The sequence below is a fragment of the Periplaneta americana genome, chromosome 16 (genome assembly GCF_040183065.1).
Source record: "Periplaneta americana isolate PAMFEO1 chromosome 16, P.americana_PAMFEO1_priV1, whole genome shotgun sequence".
NCBI classification, from domain to species: domain Eukaryota; kingdom Metazoa; phylum Arthropoda; class Insecta; order Blattodea; family Blattidae; genus Periplaneta; species Periplaneta americana.
This window is the reverse complement of record NC_091132.1, coordinates 178,485,437-178,507,810: the sequence shown is the minus strand read 5'-3', so window position 1 is coordinate 178,507,810 and position 22,374 is coordinate 178,485,437. Positions and strand designations below refer to the sequence as shown.

At 33.7% G+C, this 22,374-nt stretch overlaps 1 protein-coding gene across 5 annotated transcripts; it reads right to left on the bottom strand.

Annotated features, from left to right (window-relative positions):
* Positions 1–1,360: 1,360 nt before the first annotated feature.
* LOC138692077 (uncharacterized) lies at positions 1,361–21,463 on the bottom strand. Of its 5 annotated transcripts, none has more exons than XM_069814991.1 (5): positions 21,379–21,463; positions 10,872–10,969; positions 8,670–8,807; positions 6,658–6,740; positions 1,361–2,292 (listed from the first exon to the last, which is right to left on the bottom strand). In XM_069814991.1, exons 2-5 carry the CDS (start codon positions 10,962–10,964, stop codon positions 2,106–2,108), a joined length of 501 nt encoding a protein of 166 aa, XP_069671092.1. In that variant the 5' UTR covers positions 10,965–10,969; positions 21,379–21,463; the 3' UTR covers positions 1,361–2,105. The 5 variants fall into 5 exon arrangements, with proteins under 5 accessions (XP_069671092.1, XP_069671089.1, XP_069671093.1 ...); XM_069814988.1 differs by lacking the exon at positions 21,379–21,463 and adding an exon at positions 13,642–13,852; XM_069814992.1 differs by lacking the exon at positions 21,379–21,463 and adding an exon at positions 13,741–13,841.
* Between the last annotated feature and the right edge of the window lie 911 nt (positions 21,464–22,374).

Below are 22,374 nucleotides of genomic sequence, written 5' to 3'. Positions count from 1 at the left end.
CCAAGTTCATTTGCTGTTATGTTTATACTCCCACCGTCAATGATGGTATGACTTCCTGATTTTACTGTAACGTTAAGTTAACGCTTACGTTATGTTTAATTTTCATAGCGAATGAGCCTTTAAGCATGAATGTTTGTAGTTTGCAAACTTTCATGTTAACGTCTTACGGTAATGTTTATGTCAATGCTTATGTGAATCATTGTCAATGATCCCATTTGGTAGCCTGGGCGCAAATTTCTGTGTTTATGTTACGGTTATGTTTAATTTTCATTGTGAATGGGCCGAAGGCCCATTCACAATGAAAATTAAACATAACGTAAGCGTTAACTTAAGAATATAAACGTTACAGTAAAAGCAAGAAGTCATACCATCATTCACGATGGAAACATAAACATAACCGGAAACATACTTGGTAACCATGGAAACCTAACAACGACGCCACTTCCTTATATCCTGTCGTATACTTCAAAGCTCCGCCTTTGAAAATTAAACATAACCGTAACATAAACACAGAAGTTTGCGCCCAGGCTAACAAATGGGATCATTCACAATGATTCAGATAAGCATTGACATAACATTACCGTAAGACGTTAATATGAATACTTACGTGATTTGCAAAGAGAACACAACCGTGGAGCGCTGAAGTACACAACAGGATATGAGGAACTGGCGTCGTTATGTTTCCATGGACACCAATTATATTATTGTTGTTATGTTTATGTTCCCATCGTGAATGATGGTATGACTTCTTGATTTTACTGTAACGTAAAGTTAACGCTTACGTTATGTTTAATTTTCATTGTGAATGAGCCTTACTCTGTTGTGAACATTTCACAGAATATTGTTTGTGGAAATAAACTACTTCAGGTACAGGTCTACTGATTTTTAAAACGCCAATTTAGAAACAAAATTGCTTCATATTTTAATGCAAACCAAAAAAAGAAAGAGGAACCAATATATAAGTTTAATATTTTCATTTTATTGTGTTGTGTGTTGTAGAAATGTATCACCTTCAAGAATATTGATTATGTCATTATGCTTTCGTAAATGGCGTGCAGTTTTAATTTTAAACATTAATATGGTATGAGGGTATTTGCATACCGTAAACTGGGGTGAGATTGATGATTTGAAAACTATTTATATAGTTTCTATAGGTTTAAGAAAATCTTTTACTATAACTTACCATTATTTCAGTCTTTCCCTTCTGTACAAAAATTTGATTTTGTTTTAACATTAATACAACGTAAAATAAAAATTAAAAACACTGATCAATCTCACCCTTCGTTTGGGGTCAGATTGATCATGATCATATTATTAGATACGATGATAATTAATGATCATTGTAACCCCCATTGAATTATTTGTTTTACTTTAAGAAGCACCTTAAGAGAGAAATCTTTATCACAGACATTATATTTATATAGTTTCTACAGAATATGCCGAAATAAAAACTTTTCCGTGTGTGTGGAAACTGCGAGAAAATCCAAAAAAATCGTTTATATATGGTTTCTCCCTGTCATGTACGCATAAGTCCTCTGTGATACTTCGGAGAAAAATCCTTCCTACAAACATTGCAATTGAATGATTAATCGCCATTATGTCGTTTTAAGTATCGCAAATTAGAGAAACACTCGGCACACAAATCCCAGTGAAACGGTTTCTTACTAAAATGGGCACATTTATATAGTTTCACGTATATGACGTTAAAAAAAATAACCACATACATCACTTGAATGGCTTGTCACTAATATGCACACGTTCATGTCTTTTTTTGTTTCCCAACTGCGAGAAACTCTCTTCACAGACGTCGCACTTGTACGGTTTGTCCCCAGTGTGTTTACGTAGATGAATCTTGAGAATTGACTTTCCCGAAAAACCTTCACCACAAACATCGCATTTGAATGGTTTGTCGCCCGTGTGCTGGCGTTTATGGTGTTGTAAATGTCCTATCTGAGAATAAAACTTTCCACAGATATGGCATCTAAAAGGTTTCTCGCCAGTATGGATGCGATTATGGCTACGTAGGTGTCCTGACTGAGAAAAACGCTTTCCACACGCATCGCATTTGAATGGTTTTTCGCCACTGTGTACACGATCATGATCCTTTAGGTGGGATGATCGAGAGAAACACTTTCCACAAAGAGCGCATTTGAATTGTTTCCCATCTCTGTCAACCGGAACAAGTTCGTCGCCGGAAATATAATTTTTGAGCTCTGATAGAGAGTCACGTGGTCTTCATTTGCAATAATGTCGCACTTTGACGAGACAGTACTGTCACGGATATCTGAAAAACTGTTAGGAATCAATATAATCTGTATACAAAATAGAATTGGCATGCTTGAACAAAATCGCAAAATGAGAAAGCAATAATATTTATGGAGCAAAAGGCGATATGAAGTTTTAACCTCTGACTGTATACAAGTAACAATCTTCTTCTTTTTCTAAAATTTTGTAACCCGATTACAATAGGGGCAGTCTGCTATTCTGTTAGTTTCTTTGCAGAGTTTCTATATGAAGTGTTGCGTTTACTTTGCTAAAGAAAAAAGTCAGATTTCTGTGGTCTGTGAAAGAAAGTGAAAACTCCATTAAGCCACAGGCCTATGAGAATTTGAGAAGTAAACTTGGCGAAGTGTTTGGATTTCAATTGAACGATCATGGAGGAAGTGCTTGACAGAAAAATATCGTGTTTAGTGATGCAGGAAACATTGTTACTAAACGTAGAGCGGAACTTAATTCGGAGCATGTGAATGCACTCACATGTTTAAAATCATGGATGTATTAATATTAACTGAGTATTCACACTTTTTTGTTTTTGTCTCAAAAGTACCAGGGGAACTGACAAAATAAATTATACACCTACATAACAAATAAGTTTGTAAATAACGAAAATAGTAGGTATTGTTTTGCAATACAAGAATATTATGTATATATATGTATATCTTAACCGATGGCTGTTGATTGGTGTAGATAACAATGCCAATACGTAAATCCATACTATTACTTTTCTCGCGGTATATGGCATTCATATCATTCTAACCTATCTGATATTTTTTCTTCCCCCTTTCTTAACTGTAAATGAGCACAAACGCTACTTAGGCGTAAATTTTTCTGATATTTTGTATATTCGATTCCCTCATTGTTTCAAATGCATATCATTTTACCTTTTAGGTCTGTTTCCAAATTATATGTAATACGCTTTGTCAAATCTGGCAACCTTTTCATAAGGGAAACTAACTTTCTTCTTCTTCTTCTACTATATATATATATATATATATATATATATATATATATATATATATATACACATGCCATATTTTATATTTATGCTTATCACCAACCACACATTAAATTTAACAATAATTATGTATTACAGTATATTAAAACTTTTTTTCAAAACGATCAAAGTTAGATTAATCGAGAGATCGATTAAATTCATATCGTTAATCGATTAAATATGTTGATCGATCGACAAGCACTATTTTAAACGCTATTTACTAACTACTAACAGAGAAACAAATAATAAACATAACAGGGAATTCAACATCATCATATAGATTTAAACTTGTGTTTATAACACATTTTAAACAAAGGATATTCTTTTAAAAAATTTTGAACACCTTCTTTCAAACTTGTTTCAAACATAGCAGCAGCAGTAGTAGTACATTACTATTAGTAGCAGCAGCAACAGCAGTATTCGTAGTGATATTAATCGAAGTTGCAGTAGCAGTCATAGTAGCTGTAATAGTAGCTTTTGTTCACACCGAATAATATATATATATATATATATCATAATATAATATGATCTCTCTGTAGTAGTAACACAGTATAGTATACATAACCCGTCTGAAAAATCATTGCAGACGGCAGGTAGAGTAAGCTCGAACATTAACATGCGATCAATACTGCATTACGTCACCCTGTTCTGACGTATTATGTACAGTGCTGCAGTAAAGAAATGCCTCAGTTCAGGTCGTTCAGTCTGCTAGTCGGTATCGGAAGTGTGTGTGTACACAAGAGCAAATGGAAACTCCGCCGAGACACTCGTCACGCGAAGTCTTACACTCGCAAAACAGAAATATTATATACAAGGTGCTAAAATTCTGTAAAGAGAAAAAGGAAGGTCTCATCATTCCATTAACGAACACTGTGAAAAGAAAGCAACGGCAGTGGGGTAGAGTGAAAAAACAAAACATACTATAGCTAAGGAGGTGAAGAAGCAAAGCGCATTGGAGGACAATTTTCAACTCCTGGTGAAAGCCGCCCACATCCAAAGAAAATTATACTTGACGATTTTGAAAAACTGTGTCATCCGCAGAACTTTTTTGGAGTTTTATGAGAAGTGTAAAGAAATTCCGACCCTACGCAAGCTTCTGAATGCTGTTAAGAAAAAGATAGAGTTTAATGACGGAAAAGATACATTCTGGAGGCTGTCAGTTTTGAAACAAATGACCGCACAATCAATAAGCGAAATCAGCAAAGAAATCTGGATAAAATGCTGCCAACCTGTTAAACATATGGAAGACGAATATTGGCGTCGTGACACGTTAATGGAAGAGGAAGTAGAAAGGGTGGTAATAAATATAGGCATTGTGATTAGTGATGAAGAGTGTAAAGAAGATAAGATGGATTATGATAGGCCAGGTAGGAGCACATACACAGCAGACGAAGGCAGTTCAACTGACAGTGCAGATGACATTGAGACCTTTGCCACGGGGATACAGCTACTTCTGGAATAAAGTATGTTTATATACCGTACATGACAGAAAAAGTAAATTCAACTATGGTATTGGTAATTGTATTTATGTTCATAACAGCTGTTGATGTTTTTATTGTCAGACTGTCCAAAACATTTCTCCAGCTGACTAGCCACGCATCGAGACTGAGCGGATCGCATTCGCGACACACGAGCGCCCTCATCTGAAAACTGCAATGTTTCATCAGACAGGTTATACAGTTGCGAAGCTCAATACTTACTAAATATGCAAACATAGACAGTTGAAATATGCATCCATAGATAGTTACTAGCCACCAGGATCGCTACTATCACCTCATCACAGACTCTTTCCCTAGCAGATGATCAAATGTATTGTACTTTCGATATCGTGTTCTTTTGAAAAATTTAACACATTCCTTCCACTCCTGAAATACGAAATACATAAGGTTTATATATTATTTTCATAAAGTATATATTATATTTTATAAACTCACCTTCCTGGATCTCTTGGAAGGATAACTCTGACCTCTTTTTCTTAGAATTTATAGTGCAACAAACGTCTCCTTGTCACATATTATTACTCTAATTATTGTATTTTAGCCATTTACAGTTATTACAACCCATAACGAATATTTCACAGTTTACACAACTTTTCACAACAGTGCGAAATACGGCAAAGTCAATGCCTTTTCGATCTCCAGGGCGTAATATATGTTCGGGTTTTCTATTTCAGTGTATGGAGCTCAGTGAATTATTATATTATAACTTTATTGCGTATCATTGCTAAGCTTTATTTAGTGTAATGTGTCCATAAGTTCCCTTTACTTCTTGTTGCATAATATGTTGCAGAGATAATTACAAAAGTGTGTTATTTTATTGTGAAGACATTTTTTCATGTTAACATAATCTTTTCGCATCAATATTTTAAGTTTAGAATGGAAGCTATTTTGAGGTTTAATAAAAAAAGAATTTATATTGTGATTTTAATATAGCACATCTACCTTCCTTGATAAAGACAGAAAATTTATCATACCACTCTTATGAAATTAGTGTACGTACGATTATTACTTCGTCTCTTAGGTAGTAGATAAATACAATAATTCAATTCTCAAATGTAGTATTAAAATACAGACAAATTGAATGTGCGGAGTATCATACGTGGCATTATGCTTAATTATAATGTATAATTGCGAATTTAGGAATATAATATATAGTAAACATAACCTATAATATTTCCATATGAATGGCAGGACACTGGAGACTACTAAAATTAGACAGAAAGGGGCAACAAGGACAGTAAATATCACGTATAATTTCAACATATCTAAATATTCGTACGGTGCAACTGAAAAGTACTGAATCGTGCATAAATGAATGTACAAGAATTTCGCAATATTTAATCGAAATAAAGGCAGGTATTACACATACGAACAACGTAATTTTAACACCAAAAATAATATTACACCTTAACTCGCAAGGAATTATGTCTGAAGTGTCTCCTAATCATTGTTTTAAATTTCACAATTACATTTTAGAGAAATATGTTACTTTTCATTTATTCCAAATAATTTATATGGTTGAAACGCCGCCCTTCTTGATCGGATTAATCGAGTCTCATGCTCTGCCTTACGGCCTGTATTAGATCACGATGCCAGTGACACAGTCTATTGTTCCTAGTACACACAGCACTCCAAGCGGCTAGCAACTATCGCGAGAAATGCAAAAAATCACCCCAAGCTTCACGACTGTATATACTAGACTGTGGTAGTAATAGTATTAATGGTAGTATTAGTAGTAATAGTAATAATAGTACTAGTAGCAGTAGAAATAATAGAAGTAACAGAGAATGTGGTAACTCGTTAGAAATTAATGTCATAAATAACAACTTTAATAATAAAGCAGTTACAGAAGGTATGAACTGAAGGACAGCTCACCACACTCACCTCTGAGTAAAAACCTCATTCTCTTCTGGTGTTACTTCCAGCTTCAGCTCTTCCTTTATTGTGTTCAACTCATAAAACTCCTGCTGAAAATGGAGAGCAACTAACATAACTGGGGATACAAATTTTTATCTGCCTAGACATGTATGATACATTACTATCAATGCTAAATCCCATCGACTGTGATGTTAAATTTTAATCACAATCACCAACCTAGACCCTAGTAGGTCTGTTAGAGTCTCATGCCAGCGTTTTCGTGGTTTTTTCCTTAATTTTTAATATTGATTAAGAAAATGGTAACACACTGGATTTGTTTTTGTAAAAAACACGATCGGACAAGATGTGTATTCGATTCATTTGGAGATATTTTAAAATTCGTATGTAATTCTAGAGAGGAGAAAAAAAACAGTTATTTTACCTCATTTAAATGGTGATGATGTTGTAAGCAAAGTACAAGTAGAAAAACATTGTTGTGATAAACATACCATTAAAAAATAGAGAGATCTTAACATTAAAATTACTAACGAATTCTTTGACTTCAAGGAAGGAAGGAAGGCTAACATGTGTGGCTAAAGGAACTAGACCTGGAGAATTTTTACAAAGGAAGATACCAAAGAATATGTAATACTTACTACAGAGACATACTCGTGAGTGACAGGCAAGAAAAATGTCACAAACTGAATCAGCTAGCATCCGCCATTAAAGGGAGTGTTTGCGGCGCGAAGTTCGAAAACAGTACCACAATACATTGATGTAGCCTGGTGATAGACACTGTTTTAAACATCTTTTACAAAGGATGGGTCGTGATGAAATAAACATGAATGACAGAAGAGCACTATATTTATTAAAGTATTATAATGATTCATCTTTGGCGATATTTTAAAAAGTAAATTAAATCACCCATATACACCCGGGATAAGTATGTGAAATACTGAATAATGGCATTGTCAACATTATTTTATGCTCGATCATGTCGAAATGTAGTAATTATACACCTGGTAGTAGCCCTTCAATGCACCTCGTTAAAGTACACCTATTGACTATAGTTCAGTTGTTCAGACAATGAGAAATCACCATTGTACCACTATAAAACCGCAAGTATCGATTATTCTCGGATATGCAATCGAAAGACAATTAGCGAAACGTCACGGAGGCTGGAAATCCAATAGTGTCGCAGAAGGTTATGTTCTGTTACTATAATATTAGCGTTAATTGTAAATAATATTCAAATAAATTCAATTTGTCATCTCGTTTTTCAATTCTAAATCAATTTCCAGGTTATATCAAGATTAATGTTCATGTTATTCTCTAGATTATATGAAGGTCAATGACATTCGTTCCTCGGAAAAAATCAATACTTTCGAGTCTGAGCACATCTCACAATTTAGAAGGTCAGTTCCACTCCTCATTTAGATAAACATAACATGAATACTTATGAATAATTTTAAGTTAGAAATATGGTCCAGCATAAAAAGTCGTATGAAACTTGCCTATAATGGTAATTAAGACGCTCATATGAAAATTATGATACTCTCTTGCTCTCGTTTCATAAACATACTCGCGTCTTAATTACTACCATTATAGGCTCGTTGCATAATGTACTATTTCAGTATTACTAGTATTGTTTTAAGGATATAATAATGGATATTTACTGTAATACTTAAAATCTCTATTTCAATCCTTTCATGCAAAGGAAGAGGAAGGTATATGGTGCTTACAAAATAATTAGTGGTGAAATATGAGATCATAAAAATTCTGGAAACCGATTATTCTCCTAGCGAAGCATCAACTCCCTTTAATGGCGGCAGAACTGCGGTTCAATTTTGTACGCGAAACTAGCGCCGTTGGTGTCTCTATTTATATACTACAATCTCTTTGGAAGATACAAAGAAAAGACCAATCTCATGAATGGTAAAATGAGAGAGATAACAACAAGGTAAACCTGGATGAAGATGGAGTCTGAAACAAACACAACACAATTTAAAATCTAGAGGAAGAAGAACAACTACACTTACCTGATCTTCACATTTCACCTTGGGAAAATTAATTGGAACAGGGGTTTCTTCAAATTTGATCTCTGAGGAGACAGTACTTTCACAGTCGTTGCATTCCCTCTTCATTTCAGGTGAGGACTTACTCAATAAATTCAGTTCCTGGAAAGCCAAATGCCAACATAACTTGACAACTTATACAACTAATAGCCCCCAACTTGTAGAATAGATGAAAATTTATGTAATAATGTTAGAATTGATACCAAATATTAAAGCAGCAAATTATGGCAATGGAAAATTCGGACTTCAAATGGACTACTAACGAATATTCACACGTTTATCACTGGGATTGTGGCGCCGGAAATCAATTTTATCACATCCGCGACACATTTCAATTTCCATTGCACAATACATATGCAATTATCACTACAATGACACAATAACACAGAATCAACTTGGAAATCGTAATTAACAGAGACGCAGTTTCCAGCAGATAGGTGTAGCAGGGATGCCAATATCGGCAAACGAAATGAAACTGTGAGGAATGTTACAACAGGTGTACTAAATGTTAAGGCCCATTCACAATGAAAATTAAACATAACCGTAACATAAACACAAAAGTTTGCGCCCAGGCTACCAAATAGGATCATTCACAATGATTCACATAAGCATTGACATAAACATTACCGTAAGACGTTAACATGAAAGTTCGCAAACTCCAAACTTTCATGCTTATGCTTACGTGATTTGCAAACAGAACACAATCGTGGAGCGCTGAAGTATACGGCAGAATATGAGGAAATGACGTCGTTATGTTTCCATGGTTACCAAGTATGTTTGCTGTTATGTTTATGTTGTTAAAATGTTATGTTTTATTTAACGATGCTTGCAACTGCAGAGGTTTTATCAGCGTTGCCGGATGTGCTGGATTTTGTCCCACAGGAGATCTTTTACATGCCAGTAAATCTATTGTCATGAGCCTGTCGCATTTAAGCACACTTAAATGCCATCGACCTGGCCCGGGATCGAACCCGCAACCTTGGACATAGAAGGCCAGCGCTATACCAACTCACCAACCAGGTCGACGTTATGTTATGTTTATGTTACCATCGTGAATCATGGTATCACTTCTTGATTTTACCGTAACGTTTATATTCTTAAGTTAACGCTTACGTTATGTTTAATTTTCATTGTGAATGTGCCTTTAGGGATGTTACAATAGGTGTGTAGCGCGTTAGATTAGGTTTTGTTAGCTGTGTAAGATAATATGAGAGGTTACCATAGTTGGCGACACTCCAATCATTCTCCCACTCCACCTCAAATAACGTCGCAACGACGGAATATGGCCGCCTTCTTCCTTCAAGTACGACGATTTTCCTATATAAGTAAGGAACCTATTTAGGGCGGGTTGGGTGGGACCACAGCTCACCCAGTGATCACATCGAGTTTCTACTACTCCACACTACAAAACAAAGGTATTTTCAGAGTTTGTTTTTAATTCTCTATATTGGCAATACCAAATTCAAGATTCATGTTCATGTAACACCATTTCCTCTTCATCTGAATACTCAGATTCAACATAGCGTTCGTACGTAATTTGTAAAGTACGACAATATACGTAAATACATAACCTATAATATTTCCCCCAATGAGTGATTACTATAATCAGATAAATGCTTTCTCCATGAAGGCAGTGCATAGATGATCATAGCGAGGTGTGATCTGTGATAGCGAGAACTCGCCAAGTGTGTGGAGGAAGACTCTTCGAATCTTTCTCGGAACGTATTTCTCGCTAGCGAAAACTCTTCAAGTGTGTTACAGGCCTTATATTATTTAAAAGTTGTGCTGATAACGCATGTATTCTTATAAGTTGTTGATTGGTTGTGGGGAGGCTCTTCAATCTCAGGAGGAACAACATTTCTGATAGCGCAACATAATTCGCTTGACACATTATCCGAGCACCTGAGCGAAAGAATGTTCTTTAACGCATGCGCATAATCTTTCATCGCAGTCTGTCATACTCCTTTTCTCTGGCACAAAAACAATTTTGGAACGCACAAATAAAGCGTCAGAACTATATGAAACATACCTATAACATTTAACATCTTGGCAAATTAGATGAAACACACCATGACTTATTTTCTTTTCATATGGTGAATGTAACTTGGGAACATATTTTTATGGCGCATATACCAAATAGACAGCAATGACTTTCACTTTACCTACCTCTGATAAAAGCTTCTTCTCTTCTACATCTGTGCTATCACTTGTCGGTATAACCATTGGATCAACATCAGGTTCCGTCTTGATCATATACATCGCAACTGTAAGATGTAATCGAAATAATGACAGTCAATTACAGAAAGTTAGCTGGTAGGGAAGCTTATTCACGTATTACAAATAGCCTATGTGCCATGTTTACATTTCTGCGGTTGTGTGTGTAGAGGGCGATTAGAGAAAGATAGACAAATCTGAAGAATTAAATATGAAATAGATCACGCGATGTTTCTATTAAATATGTGGTATGACGGAAGATCCATCAGTAATAACCAGGGAACGGATTTATATGGACTAAAAATATATGAAATATGTAAATATATATATGTAGTTATTTTTACCAAAATATGGAATTAAATATGGATTTTTACCAAAATATGGAATTAAATATGGACTTAAAATTATAAAAAAATGACTATGTACGTTAAATATTGGTACATTTTAATCAAACTAAACAAAAAATATAATGGACGTACCTTATCTTCCAATGTAGTTTCAACAAAACACAATTTTTATTGTCTGTTACCATAACAATAGGTTACAAACATTTCTTTCAAGTGCTGAAAAGTGAATCTTCTTCTATTGTCTCTGAGGATAGATTTATACTGACTAAAAGAGCGTTCGACGTCACAAGAAGTAACTGGTACATAATTCAATTTCACAATGTCTGCTGGGGATAAGTCCAAGTTAATCTTCACTGTTGATTCACCACTCATCACAGCAACAACCTTTTGTAGTTCTTCATATCCAGGGTTTTTTGAAAGTACAGTGTCCACCTTAGCTCTTACTGCATCTGCAACTTTACCTCTACCACGATTCAGTTGTTCCACAGTACTATTTATAATTTCAAAACTTTCAGATAGTGAAAGGTGCCTATTTTGGAGACTTTTGAGCGTTTTTATGATGCATGAAAATGTATGCTGAATGTGAGCTAAGTCATTCTTCACACTTATGTCACAGGTAACTGTTTTCGCAGTATCAATTGAGACTGCATCTTCAGAGTCCAATGCAAGGAGAACATTGTTAATAGAGTCTATATGTTCGGCATAATATTCAACTGCTTCTAGCCATGTACCCCATCTAGTTAAAATTGGCTTTGGTGGCAATGGAATTTCAGGGTACATTTCTTTCAACACGTTAACTCTACTGGGAGCTTTGAGAAATACTTTTTTCACTGATGAAATCAACAAATCTACTTTAGGGAAATTGTCTCTGACCACTTCTGCCACACGATGAAATGCATGCGCCACACAAGTAAAATGAGTCAATTTAGGATATACAACAGATAATGCTTGTCCAGCTTTGACCATATAAGGGGCAGCATCGCTAATAAAGAATAACACATTATCGTACATAATACCCTTTGGCCACAGGATACCCATAGCTTCGTTGAACAGTTTAACTATAGTTTTGTTATTGCACTTTTCTAGAACATCACAATGTAAAAGAATTCGTTCAGAATATTGTTCACTTAACAAACCGATAACTACATTACCAACAAGTCTACCTTCTTTGTCGGGAGTCTCATCAATGGAAACCCAAATTGAACTATCTTTAATTTCATCTCTTATCTTCTGTATTGTCTCATCGTAGATGGATGGAGCATACGTCTTCCTAAGTGTTGACTCATCCGGGATTGTATGTTGAGTATATTTTTCAAGGAATTCCCTGAAGACCTTATTCTTTAGTTTGTAGAGAGGAATATCAGCAGAGATGAGAGAACGGCACAGGTCGATGTTAAACTCAGATCTTACATTCGATGTTGTTGGTTGTGTTAAAAACAATTGTCTCTGCTTGGAATTTAGTTGTTTGTTGGCCTGATGTTTACTAGTTGTAATGTGTTGTTGCACCAGGAACTTTTGTGTAGATGATACTGCACACTGACACAAATTACAAAATAATATTTTATTGTCAGTTGATAAACCATCTTCTTTAAATTCTGAAATGTAACTTGTTAGTTTTGATTTTAAATTGACTGAATGACGTACTTTTGGCATATTTACCGTCTTTATAGTATGATTTACAAAACTGAACCTATGTGTACTCTGACTGGCATTTAACTGTTGAGCTGCACAACTGAAGTCTGTTAAAAATTTTAAATTAAATTAATACAGTTTTGTAACTTACTTTCCCATTGTTGATAGGACTGCTAATTTTCAAATAACTCTGATGTTAAAGGGATTACTGAACATGGGTTTAAATCTCTATTGTTGAAATGTATTTTTAAAAGTTAATGGAATTTTGTTTTGTTTTATTGTTAAACCTAATATAATATGGACTGTTTTATATGAAATATGGAAAATATATGGAAATTAACGAAAATATGTACTAAACTCTAAAATATGGAAAAATATGGAAAATAAAAGTAGGATTTTTCAACCCTACACATTGTGAAACATAAAGATAATGCAAAATATAAATTATATTAGCTTTATAAGTAAATATGTATTTACATATAAATCCTTTCCCTGGTAATAACCAATTTAAACCAACCGATTTTTTCTCTGCTTTACGTGGGAAGTAAGTGTCGCTACAACGCGAAATCTCTTGTTTATGACTAAGTTATATGTAACACAACCACAGAAGAAAAAAATAGCCTCCTTTTGTGTAACCTCTGTGAAAATAAACAGAATTAATTGCTATTAATTGCATGCATAATTTGTAAAAGTCATTTCTACAAGTGCTCTCGAATATTATCAGCTCTAACCTACAAATTCACCTTAGAAAATTGAGTAAGATGAATTGTATAATTGCAAAGAAATGAACACTTATCTGTACTATAAAGAAAAATGGAATAAGAATCGAATTATAATTATACCGGAGGCAAAAACTGGAAATAATCACGGATATAAACTAAATTCAATACAGTATTAAAATGAACAACACTAATTAGGCCTATAATCCTACTTTCGCCTCTACAATGTAGAATAGTCACTTGCAATGTATGGCAAACTTCCAGTGTCATCAAGCAAGCCGTGACCACGGATTTACTAGAAACATCAACAACCTAATTTCTCGGTTTGCATATTAATAATACAATAAATTAAAAAAACCATATCAAAGAAATAACCCCCAAACTTAGATCAGCATGCTTCGCAATTAGGTCGTTGCAACAATTTCTAAAGAGCAGTACCTTAAAGACAATATATTTTGCCTATTTGCATTCCATTATATCCTATGGAATAATATTTTGGGGATGTTCTGCAGATAGTAAAAATATATTCTTATTACCAAAAAGAGCCATTAGAATAATAGTTGGAGCAAAGGCTAGAGAATCATGTAGAATATTTAAAAAAAATTAGAGATTCTAACCTTAACAAATCAATACATATACTCTACAATAAATTTCCTGTTATGTAATAAAGAAAACTTTCCAACTAACTCAGCCATACATAGTATAAATAGCCGCAGAAGCAATGATTTTCATACGCCTTCATCAAATTTATTAAGCTATCAAAGGGGAGTACGTTACATGTCGATAAAAATGTTCAATAGTTTTCCTGAAGACATTAAGAATCATAGCCAAAACCCTGCATTATTTAAGGTAATACTAAAAAATTACTTAATATCTCACACTTTCTATTCTGTAGATGAATTCTTGACATTTCACAGTACTGTGTAAATATTTTAATACTATTAAATGGTAAACATATTAGGTAGGCTACACTGTATAAAATATTATTGTTATTAAGGTATTACTTCTGTACATATTTCATATTTGCATTTTATATGAATTGCATTTATATTTAAACGTAAGAATTAGACATGTTCTTTATTCTATGCTATAAAGCAAATGCAAGAATATTATGGAACGAATAAATCTACCTATCCACGGGTACTAATAACACTGATATTGTTTGCAAAAAAACGTTCCAACTACAAGAGAAAGAGAGATACTGATTCTAGTTGCCTGAAATGTCCTGAATCCGAATCTGTATTCATATTGTCGGTATAATGTCAGGTTTTCCTGTAATGCTGAAAAGAAAAATGAATTGTCAAAATTGCCGAAGGTCATGATTTAAAATTAATAAATAAATTTTGTACAGTACAATAAGCTAACTTACGACTTCTTTTATGTATTCAAGGTTGATGAATTCGAAGCTGTATTCAGATTTACTCTATAGCGCCAGGTTGGTCTGTAATTTTTTTAAAATAAGAGCGCAAACTTCAAGAGATTCAAAAAGTCACCACTATAATGACATGATGCAAATCTCATCAAACCTAATTGAAGAGTGACCATTTTTTTCTTTTTCTGTAAGTCTCATTACACTAGCTTAAAAGAATAGCCAATTGTTATCATCACTATATGGAGAAATGTTAAGGGAGGATGACGACAAATTTTTAATGTTTAGGATGAGTATCTATCTCCTACTAATTAACGTATAACAACGTACACTTACATTTTGATTGGGTTATACGAACGCATAGATAGGTGTTCTGTTGGGGATTGTTACAATATAATAAATAACCTTATGAAGTATGGCGCGATTTAAAAAAATTCTTATTTTATTTCGTCTCAAATATATTTTCTACAAATAGTATTCCTATTTTATTTCGTCTCAAATATATTTTCTACAAATAGTATTTATGTTTAAGGAAACTAGTTTGATATCTGAAGTTTCTACTGATGAACATAAAATTATTTTACGTAAAACCCATGTTCTTTAAGAGGTCACTAATATTTGATATAGGTAACACTGATTGGCTTCAGTAGAATTCATCATTTCAATTATGAGGTTATTTAATTATTAGTTATAGCCTATTGCTTTGCGAATTGAATTAAAAACTGTTGGTAAAATATGTCTCTCTTCATTGTGCTCTAATAAACTTCAATTCTGAAAATAATATTAGTTAAGGGGTAAAATGATTAACTTACAATTGCCTAAATGTCTCCATGAAACAGTTTTAAACAAAGTATCAAGATCATTACTAACTTATATTAGGTCTATTACTTACAAGATGTGTGCCATATTTATAAGGTTTACAAATGCATTATTAAAATCACTGAAAATCTACATGCTGATAAAATCGGGCTCTCGTAATTTTTCCTTCTATCACTTGATTCAGAACTAGTTAAGTACGCTAGAGACATTGTATTTTGCAATGTAAATTATTGAAAATTATGTCTGGAAAAAAAAAAATAAGTTTGACCAACACAAAAATACGAAATATTGTAAGTGGACTTGTGAGGTCATAGAAAAAACAGATATTATATGATAACATAATGGATATATATTATTATTGAAAAATGCATAAATCTGTCAGACACAATTTGATGTAGTTACCTAATGCAGCGTTATAATGGATGGTGTAGAAATATTTTTAAGTGTAAGGCAAATTTAGTTTTATAAGCTCTCATATTACATACTTTGTCAAAATAATCGTAAATATCTGTATAATTACCTATTTTGTAAACAATTCATCTTACTAAGCTGTAATTTTGAGTAAAATTTCAAAACGTAAGTACGCTAAGAAGAGAAGACGTAACTTATTTCTACTACCTGTGAAACTTTTCTTGATTCTTATTTGAACGGGATGAGAAGGCCGGACAGGACTACTACTGCCTTGCTTACGCAGAGTTGCCAATTAAAGTGAACCAAACACTGAACTATATAGAAACAGATTGTAACCTTTTTCGAAACGTTATTTTCTGCCTGAATGTGAACAGTTCGTTTCCGAGTATTTCGAAAGTGTTCCTTTGAAGTGTCTCGTATTTCCTCAGGGATTGTAATAAAAAAATGTACTAGGCATATGTTCGAAATCGAAATTAATTGTCTTATGCAAGATATTACCTTTCCCCGTCTATTAAACAAGACTCAATAATTAAAATAGTCAAGATTCTGCAATAATTATACCATCATATGCCACGTTGCATGCCTATGAGAATCAATTTTAGAGTTCAGTGGTTGGCACTCCTGGTCAACGAAGCTATCCATACCTTACCTATTTTGTATTATGGAGCTCAAGGATCAAGAAAATTCTCGCGTATGGTACAGAAATTATGCATTTTAAGAAGAACGATTTTCTATAATGAACAGCAAAATAGCCTTTCCAACCATATAATCACTACCATTATAGTCTATTTGCTTATTAGAACTACCAGTAAAATTTAAAGGTGAATGTAGTTTGTTACTAAGTTACGTAAACTCATCCACACAAACTAAGCAACTATATAGATAAAAGTTATATCTCACCCCTTTAAATATTTCTAAATGACCCACTTCAAGGTGTAAAATTTACATCAAATCATGAGTGAAAGATTTTTCGTATCTGATGTTAAAATTATCAAATTTTTCTCTAGCATCCACACACAATTCAATCCTTTATTTGAAAAACCACACGTCCTTAATCGTAAATTAAAAAAAAAAAAAAAAAAAACAGCAAGCTATATCCACAAACATCTTAACAGAATATAACTTTCCAACACACATCGTATTACAATGAATTCCCATCAATAGGTTGAGGCTTATGGTGTTTTAGTGTAGAAGATATGGAGATACTCTTTCCAGAGAAATTGTATTTGGAAGACTTCTCGCCACGATGCAAACGTAAATTTTTTCAGATGACGGGATTTGGAAAAACACTTTCTAGAGACAAGACACTTGGTTTGCCGCCAGAATGCAGACCTTCATGTTGTTCATTGTTACCCAACTGCAAGAAAGTCACTCCACAATCATTGCATTCATACGGTTTCTATACAGGATGTATGCGTAAATGATCTCTCAGCTGATACCTTTGCAAAAATTGCTTACTACAAATATTGCATTTAAATGGTTTCAAGCCAGTATGCCGGCGTTCGTGTTGCTTCATGATTTGCAAATTCGAAAACCACATTCCGCACACATCACACTGAAACTGTTTCTTGTCAGCATGACGACATGAATGTCGTTTAACGTATTCGGGGTCGGAATAACACTTTCCACACACATCACACATGAATGGCTTGTCCCCGGTATGCAAACGTTCATGTCGTTTTTTACCACTCGCGCGACAAAAACTTTCTCCACAGACATCGCATTTGTATGGTTTGTCGCCAGTATGTATATGTTCATGTTCCTTCTTCGCAACTCTACGAGAGAAACTCTTTCCGCAGACATTGCATTTGTAAGGTTTGACGCCTGTATGAACGCGCTCATGTTGCTTTTTCACACTCGAACGAGAGAAACCAAGCCCACAGACATCACATTTGTACGGTTTTTCCCCAGTGTGTTTGCGTACATGTGACATCAAATTACATTTACCGGAAAATTCCCTACCACAAACATCGCATTTGTACGATTTGACGCCAGTATGCTGACGTTCATGTCGTTTCAAGTGTCCTAGTTGCGAAAAGAATCTTCCACAGGTATGGCATTTATAAGGTTTCTCGCCGGTATGCACACGATTATGTTCTTTTAGGTGAGTAGAGTGCGAGAAACACTTTCCACACTCAGTGCATTTGAATGGTTTTTCGCCAGTGTGCAGGCGATAATGGACTCTAAGGTTGTTCGCTTGTGAGAAACTTTTACCACAAACAGCGCATATGAACTGCCTCCCATCTCCATCAGCGGAAACAAGTTTTTCGAAGGAAAGACAATTATTGTATGGACCCTGATTTTCAGTCAATTGGTCTTCATTTGCATTACTGCCACACATTGACGAGACAGTACTGTCATGGATATCTGCAAAACTGTCAGCAATCAAGAATATCAGGTAAATAAATAAATTCCGGAGCTTTTTTTTCCAAAACTCAAAACGTTCACTTTATGAAAATACATATCAGATGGCACAAAATTTATATCTCTGCAACGAACAAAATATTTTGTGGTGAAATATTAAATAATGTCATTATCATTCTTTTTTGTAATCGAATCATACTCTTTTCTTAACCAAGAAAGATCTTCGTTTGATGTATACACAAATACGTAGCATTTTCCAAAAATGGACATGTAACATTTTGAAGAAAAGTTTTTGGATTATGGATAACATCGTACAAAAAACTAGGCACTGCTCCATAGTAATTTACAAAATAATATTATTAAAAATTTACTAATGATTTGTAATTTGTGGAAAAATTTTTGCTACTTAATGGTAAGGAGGAAACTTAGGAATTAGTAGTAAAATTACTAATGTTATTAGTAAATTCTACAAGTTCTTGTTTGATATCTTAAACTAATATTATTAGTTATTTGTGTTTAATAATTATTATACAAGTCAGATATCATCCTTTATTACAGATTATTAGTGAGGTAAGTTTTAATCTAGTCAAACATAGTAAACTATATTATATTGAATTATCTAGTATTAAATTTTTCGAAAAAAAAAAAGAAAAAAAAAGACTTATCTAAGCCTCGTCTTAGACGACAGAATGAGTACTATTGCAATTAATAGCCCATTTTCACTCATATCTTTCAAAGTATTATTATTGTCATCTTTAGTTAAAGTGTCGCTAAATCTGCGAAATAATATTCATTTTTTACAGTTGATTTTGTTTTTAATCTGCAAAATTTGAGATTCCGTTGTTCTTTTCTCTTTCCCATTGGAAAATATTTGGACAGAACGCTGTTTATTTTTTAATTTACACTCATTCCCATCTAGATTATTACAGTTGTGATTATTACGGTCCAGATATGTACTATTATATTCCAAAAGGCCGTGACATGCTTACAATTCTGTAAAGAACTATTTTTTTTGGTAACTCTATAGCATCTATTAGATGCTTTATGGTTGAGCTAACAGATGGAGTTACTTGTCAACAATGTGACGCTGAAACTGAACAGCGACAGTCCTGATGTATTTTTTTATATTTGTGATGATTGGTTAATTAATATTAACCCGGCACGATCACACTCACATTGACACAAATTTAGACACTCTAGACACCCAGGGAATTGTTCTCGTTCAAGAAAAATTCACCGAGAGCCGAGCCCGGGAATCGAACTCGGGACCTCGTGATCTGTAAGCCAGCTTGCTGACCAACAGACCACGGAGGCAGTTCAAAGTACACTTAATTCTAAAATTTTTCTAGCAAAATTGACTAATAATATCAGTAAACTAATGGCTATTATCCAACAAAGAAATATGAGAATTAGAAGGGAAAACACAAGAATTTTACTTGAAGCAATTAAAGAGATAGGTTTAGAAGTAAATCCCGAAAAAACGAAGTATATGATTATGTCTCGTGATGTGGATAATGTACGGAATGGAAATATAAGCAGAGTCTAGGCCACGCTCAACAAGGTGTAAACTGCGATAAAAAGAACATTGCAAAACACCGAACGTAATAGCCAAAAAATTGAAAGAGATAATCATATTACGATTACAATGGACACAAGGCGCCAACAGATCAGATGGATATCACAAAACAAGAATAATATTGTCGCAACTCAGAAAAATAGAATCTTGAGTTACAGGCACTATAGTAATCTTTGTTTAATCCTGTATCAAACAGTAGTAATAGTAGTAGTAGTAGTACTAGTAGTAGTTGTAGTGGCAGTAGTAATAGTAGTAGTACTAGTAGTAGCAGAAGTAGTAGTAATAGTAGTAGCAGTAGTAGTAGTAGAAGTAGTAGTAGTCGTAGCAATAGTAAAAGCAGTAGCAGAATAGTGGTAATACAAAAGTAGTAGTAGTATTAGTAGTAGTTGTAGCAATAGTAGTAGAAGTAGAAGTAGTAGTAGTAGTAGTAATAGAAGCAGTAGTAATACTAGCAGTAGAAGCAGTAGTAGTAGTAAAGTAGTAGCAGTAGTAGTAGTAAAGTAGTAGTAGTAGTAGTAGTAGTAGTAGTAGAAGCAGTAGTAGTAGTAGTAGTAGCAGTAGTAGTAGTAAGTAGTAGTAGTAGTAGTAGTAGTAGTAAGTAGTAGTAGTAGCAATAATAGTAGTAGTAGTAGTAGAAGTAGTAGCAGTAGTAGAAGTAGTAGTAGCAATAGTAGTAGTAGTAGCAATTATAGTAGTAGTAGCAATAGTAGTAGTAGTAGTAGTAGAAGTAGTTGCAGTAGTAGAAGTGGTTGCAGTAGTAGAAGTGGTTGCAGTAGTAGAAGTAGTATAGTAGTAATAGTAGTAGCAGCAGCAGCAGTAGGAGTAGTAGCAGTTGTAGTAGAAGTAGCAGTAGTAGTAGTAGTAGTAGTAGTAGCAATAGTAGTAATAGCAGTAGTAGTAGAAGAAGTAGCACCAGTAGTAGGAGTAATAGTAGTAGTAGCAATAGTAGTAGTAGCAGTAGAAGCAATAGTAGTAGTAGCAATAGTAGCAGTAGTAGTATCAGGAATGGGAATAGTGAAAGTATCAGTGTCAATAGCGATAAATTTAACATCAAATAATGTCTGAAACAATATATACGTTGATTTGTTCCTTTCAAAAATTAATTACACCGTATACACTCAACAGAATTTGTGGTAGATCGTTATAATTTAACGTTAAAAGTAATCATTCTAGCAAGGCAGTTACAGAAATTAGGAACTAAAGGAAAGTTCATAAAACTCACCTCTGAGTCATAACCTCATTCTCTTCTGGTATTACGTCCAGATCTACCTTTTCCTTTATTGTGTTGAAACTATGAACATCTGTCTGAAAATTGAGAAAAACATAAGTAAGAATAAAATATTAGATGCCTTGTCATGTATGACGAATACTGAGGTTAGCAAAAATCCTAACAAAGTACACTTTACACAATGTTTTAAATACAGTAAAAGAGAACTAATATTTACAGAAACGATTCACTGAACACCTAGCTGATGAAGAAAAATGTAGAAGTTTCTCAGATATATATTATCAATATATATTACGAAACATAATATTGATATTAAAAATTCAAATATAAATTAAGAGTTCGCGGGAAAAACGATGAATATCACAATTATTTTAAGGTTGATGTCTTTATCTAATTCAATGTATCACTGCGAAATTTAATGTTGTTCTTATGAAAAATGGTAAAAAGGAGAATTATCACCACGAATAACGTAATCCTTTCCTTTATTTTCTATAGAAACAGCACTACATCTTGCAGTTATAGACTCAATTAGATCATTATCAAAACCTTAACAGAAATGTGACATTCATAGTTTTTGCCGCGGTCTTCATAATGTAAAAGACGAATTTGCAGCTATTTTACCTGATTTAAATGGTAATGATACTGCAAGCAAGGTACAATTTGGAGAACATTGCTGTGATTAACTTATCATTGACAAAGAATAGAGAGACCTCAATATAACAATTCCAAATTAATTTTCTGACTGCGTAGAAGGACACTAAGAAATTTTGAAAATGGTATTGGACTCAGAAACGTTTTACAAACAAACATACACACATATAGATACAATTTCATTAACTCATATCAGCCCTTGGAGTCAATAACAACTCGAAGAATTTTTAAAAATTGTTTCAAATTACGAAATGAATGCATTGTTACGGTGGGCAACAATAATTACAATCAGAAGTTCAACTTCTAGATATTGGGCACAATTTCTCGTTTGACTGATGT